At 39.3% G+C, this 5,610-nt stretch overlaps 1 protein-coding gene across 5 annotated transcripts in view; it reads left to right on the forward strand.

Annotated features, from left to right (window-relative positions):
* Positions 1-1,086: 1,086 nt before the first annotated feature.
* The window catches only part of phactr2 (phosphatase and actin regulator 2), a 75,156-nt gene continuing 70,632 nt past the window's right edge, over positions 1,087-5,610 (forward strand). For 2 of the 5 annotated variants that reach the window (XR_798462.1, XM_010772401.1), the window contains exon 1: positions 1,089-1,258. Coding sequence is in view for 4 of the 5 variants with exons in the window: in XM_010772401.1 (XP_010770703.1) it covers positions 1,123-1,258 (136 nt within the window). In the remaining variant the exon portion in view is untranslated. Of the gene's footprint in view, positions 1,259-5,610 lie in introns of all 5 variants that reach the window. The other 3 variants (XM_010772406.1, XM_010772405.1, XM_010772404.1) reach the window with 3 other exon arrangements.

Below are 5,610 nucleotides of genomic sequence, written 5' to 3' on the forward strand. Positions count from 1 at the left end.
ATTATCTTTTCTTTTTATCTTTGCTTTTAAATGAGTGTTTTTAGATATCATTTTATAATATGTTTCTTAATGCTCTGAATGTCTTTCATTTTTGTAAAGCACTTTGAATTGCCTTGTGTTGAAAGGTGCTATATAAATAAACTTGCCTTGCCTTGCCTTTAAGCAAACACACATTTGACTAACTATAATAACAAGATCATTCTTTTAACACTGGTGTTCCAGGAGTTAAGGCCCTGCATCTAAATGCTTCAAAAATGTTTTTGTTTTGTGTTGCCAACAGCTGGAGGCGTCCTCACTTCCTAAAGATAATGCCTTGACAATTTCAAACACCTGCATCAGAGGCCCAGGATGTATTAAAGAAATAGATTTGTCATGCAAGCAAAGCAAAAATGACAGCAATGGGAGAAGTGATGCAAATCCATACAGGTGAGGTTAGCCTTTAAGTGCTTTATTTGTTTTATTGCAAATATCTTGCATTGCATTATATACACTTATCATTTTTAAAAGAATAGTTTCAGCCATCACTCATATAATGGGCATGCAGCCACTATCACCTTCCACTGTGTAGTCAGATCAGACTTCAAACCTGTTGTCATGCCCTGGCTCAAGGACGGACAAAAGAAGCAGACCACACATGATTCATATCCAATTAAAGTGCATTTATTTAAAGAAACTAAGTTAATTATTATGAAGTCAGTTAATCAGTACTGTGTGTAGTCTGTGTGGGTGTGTGAACATGTATCAGTATATAAAGCAAAGACAAACAAACCCAGATCCAGTAGAGCCAAGCAACCCAAGAGGAGAGAGGGCGACTGACCAACCAGACACCTCGCTGTAAACAAGCAGTAACACACACACACACACAAACACACACACACACACACACACACACACACACACACACACACACACACACACACACACACACACACACGCACACACGCACACACACACAGTCAGTTTGTCAGCTGCAGAATAAAAGTTTGACTGAGTGAGTGGGGGAGGAGGAGGAGTTGTTGACAGGCTGCTGCTGATGTAAATAAGGTTCAAGTGAGGTTGGTCTCGTCTTCTTGTCACTGTGAGTCTGCTTCACAGTCCTGCAGGCTGACAGAGGAGGAGACCATGGAAGAGGAGGGGGACACCCACCCGGAGATGAAGCATTTTTCTGTGCCGTGGCCTCTTCCCAGGTTTCGCTCCCTAAGTGACACTTCAGGATTTCGCTCCAGAGTGCTGTTCAGGCTCAGAGGAGCTCGATCAGGTAGGATAAATCACAAAAACTGAACTACAGAGCCAACCGTCTTATCTAAATCTAACCATATGATGCTGTTTGTTTTATAAATTACAACCTATTTTCTGAGACTTCAGATTTAAAATCATTTTGGTTTTTTGGGTGTATATAATGACTTGTTTCTTTTGGTGCAGCAAGTTATACTTGTTGCTCCTGCAGTGCTTTTCTATATGACTAATTCAGCAGCGGAGTGGCTTCCTGCTCTCATACACAGAAACACTTTCCTCTTCCTTTCACAATTTCATTTTTTGATATCACAAATAAGACACATTCAACTTTGTCTGTATTAATATTTACAGACAAAGTGTTTTCTCCTTTTTTATTGAAGTTCATCATAAAAAACTATGATTAATTGCATAAGTATAAGTACACTCCTTTATTTTTACACACCCACCTAAATCATCACTGTTACACCCGCACAACAAAATGGGTTGAATGGAGATTATATTTGAGGTGAAGTCATTTTATTTGTCATAAAACCAGTAACTGAAATGTTAACACACTGGTCTGTGATTATCCTGGATAAAAGTACAACATGTGCAACATTATAAACAAATGTGCAGTCTTGTGAAGTTCAAAATGCAGCTTCTATGTGGTTAGAAATGCAGTGTCCTATTTGTACTTATTTGCGTCAATGTACGTATTAAGTTTACCTTTGACGTTGGGTTTTTTCTGTAGGTGTCAAAAGGTTAGAAAACATTTTTTTGTCATGCTTTGTAAAAATGCAGCTGCAAACTACACCAACAATGAATCCTCAGCGTCTTATTTAAATGTCAGTTTCACAGTTAGTGTGCCTGAAGCCTTTGGCTATAGAGCCCTGGCAGTCTTAAATTGTTTCTGTGGTTAAACCACTTCCTACCGGCCCGTCATAAGGCAGCCTTTCAGCATTGAACTCAGCATGCAGCTCTGCTCTCCCTCCAAAAACACGCCTACACTTTTTATACTGCAGCCACGAAGTGTATACATATACTGCTTTTCTATAAGGGCTGTCTGGCTCTGCAGTACACATCATTTTATTTTGACCTTGCAGTAAAACTTATACTTAAAGTTGCAGTTATCTGGCTCATCTTCAGCTGCATCCGGAAGAGTTCTGTGTTTATGGTTAAATCGTGATTACAGGAAATGATCATGGAGTCAAAGATGTCCAAAATTGTTTATGTCTCTTATCAGTTTGGATTTTGGGCTTCACGGTTTAAACTATCTAAGAATGACTTGGCTTTGACTGAAAATTAAACACTCAAATTGATTTTTAGATACTTCATTTACAGTCATCACATTTATTTTTATAATAGTCTTATGTGATACAGATTGAGATTATAATTTAGATTTTGCCATTGAAAATGTTCCAGACAGAAACAAATCTCCTTACAAATTGTGATGTGATAAAAAACGAAATAAAAACGGTTTGAAAATCAAGCAGCAGAGGGAGCTAATTCACCTTTTGTCAGAGATCCTGAAAAACCATGTGCATTAAAATGGCAGATCACATATGTTGACCATTGTTGCATACATCCCACTGGGTGAAGCTTGGAAACAGGCTGGGGGGACAGAAAGCGAACATAAAAAACATGTTTGAAAAATACCTGCGACATGAATAAGATCTGACGTGCAAATCTAAACTTGAAATATTAAACTGTTTTCCACTGCAACAAATGAATTGCAGCATTTCTTTTAACTTGAAGGTTAGCACTTTGAAACTTGAACTTATTAATAAATAATATTTAATATCAATATATCAGCAGTTTTGAGTTTGAGTAGAGAAGAATATTCCCTCTCAGACTCCATCAAATCAAATAATTTATCATAAAAAACATAGATATAAATGTCTATTGAGATCACTTTTTGACCTTTTGAAAATCAGCTGACAAAAGAAAATCTTACTGCATTAGCACCATATATTTGTGGGTACAGAGAGAGATTATTTCCTCTTTTCCCATTCTGTCATTTGTCACCTGTTAGCCACTGATTGGTTTACGGGTAAAGTGTACACACAAGCTGAAAATCTTCAGAATTCTCTCCCCGACCACATAAGAGCACCACAGACCGTGGAAGCTTTTAAAAAAGGCCTCAAAACCCATCTATTCAATAGAGCCTTTCCCTAGACCTTTTATTTATTATCACCCATTTATTTTATTTTTTGTTTTGTATTGCTTTTTATTAATTCTACCGTGATGTGTTGTTTTTATACTGTTCACGGAATCACGCTCACTGCTTGTAGCACTCCAGGATTTGAAGTCAAATATGAAGTGCTTTATAAATGAAACCCATTATTATTATTATTATTATTATTATATTAAGAAAGATAATGTGTGATTGTTCAAAGTTTCTAATTTGGGTGTTAGGTTAGTGATGGTTTAGAATGTTATTTCATATCATGAATCTAAGGTGTATAAGAAGAAAGGAATGCACCAACATGTTTTGGAAAATTCAATTTGGGATAATGCGTAGGCTGGGATGCTCTTTGCTATTTGTTGTTAATAGCATGCTGTTCTCCAGATGGGTGCTGTATCACTGTTGTAATTATATAGGCAGAGACAATGAGAAGGAATACAAGAGAGGGATAAAAGGGAATAAGAGAAAAAAGGGTTAAAAAGAGAAAAGAAAATGGAAGGGAGGGCCAGTAAGTGAGTGTTCAGACAAAAGAGAACAATAAGAAGCAAAAAGACGAGAGGGGAAGAGAGTCAAAGAGCTCAAATTAAAGGAGACAGTTTGATGGGGACAAGTGGAAATGATGAAAACAGTGCGGGAGGAGAGGAGGCAAGAAGGGATAGGACAGGATTATTAAGGAGGAGGAGAGGACAGATGAAAGGCGGAAGAGAAGATGAAGACAACAGTGGATTGTCAGCATGGTACACTCTGCTCTGTGTGGGTACTCTCTCGAAATAACATTGATTACAGACCCTTTTAGTGCAATAGCTACTTGTTAAAATGTTCTGGGATCAGCTGTTCCCCCTCACTGCCCACACACAGTCTATCCTCAGCCACTGTGGTGGCAGCTGTAACATCCACCGCCATACCGACATAAAAAGATTCTTCAGTAATTGCGTTCACACTTTACCACCACCTTCAGCTGTTTTTAAAGTGAAGTATGTCATTTTTTATATGTATTGCAGATGGCCCATGTTGAAGCTCATGAGAAAAAAACGTGTGCGACTGTAAGCTTAAAAAACATTTCAAAATTCATATCTATCAAAAATATTTTTTAAAGGGGACCTATCATGCAAAATGCACTTTTTGATGTCTTTTATACATAAATATGTGTCCCCGGTGCGTCGGGGAACTCACACAGCGTAAGAAAATGAAACCCCCTCTCTCTTCTCCTCCGTACCCAAATCTCTAAAAACGGGGCTCCAACGGAGCTGATCCAGATTTGCGTCCGATATGACGTAATATCGGAAATGTAGGCTGGCTTTACACCACGGCCCTATCAGAAACGTTGCTATCAGAAACAATGCCCGACTGTTTTGGACGTAATATGGTCGGTGCATGTTTACATTAGCATCGCTAACACTCAAAGCTAACCTTTACTGCACAGAGCATGTGTGTGAAGAAGCAGGAAATAAAAAGGAACTCACCTTGTCGTATAACCGGCAAGAGAGAAAGCCTTACGGCCCGTCTACACGACAGGCATCGAAAAATGCTTTCAACGCTTCGCCCATTCACTTGAATGGGGTGACGTAGAAGATTTTTTATCTTCGCCGAACTGCATTGTGGGGAGCATGGCATGGCTTTGCAAGCATCACGAGCATCTTTCGGCATCAAAAGTTGAACAATGTTCAACTTTTGAGGCTCGATGCTTGGCATCAGCCAATCAAATCCAATTTATGCAAATCCCGCCAGTGCAAGCGCTAGCCAATCAAACCGCGTGCAAGCTGGGAGAGCCAGACCGCAGTTAATTTCCTCATATTCCAAACGAGATATTACGGTAGCAAATCACCCGGTTCTTTACGACCAGAACTATTTACCGGGATACAAACCGGAGGAACCAGGCATTGAGGGAGGTGGCAGAGACAGTGGGTGAAATTGGTAGGTTTTCGCCTGTTTGGAGAGTTTATATCCAGTTTACTTCGTTTTAACATTGCTATTGCTTTGTATGTCGGGGCGGGAGATTCATGTGATTGGTTGTTGTCGCGTTGCTCGCAAAAAATCGCCAAGCTTCAGACACGCCCAGCTTCAAGATTTTTTGATACCTGTATTGTCGACGGGCCGTTAGAGCTCCATACTGTTTTTCATCTGCTTTTCATCACGGTAGTATTTAATTTAGACAGTAGCTGCCGGGTCCCGCATGAGCTCAGCCCCCTCCTTTTTTTTTTATCCGGGTT

This window comes from Notothenia coriiceps, unplaced genomic scaffold (assembly GCF_000735185.1).
Source record: "Notothenia coriiceps isolate Sejong01 unplaced genomic scaffold, NC01 NC01_scaffold00011183, whole genome shotgun sequence".
Lineage (NCBI taxonomy): Eukaryota > Metazoa > Chordata > Actinopteri > Perciformes > Nototheniidae > Notothenia > Notothenia coriiceps.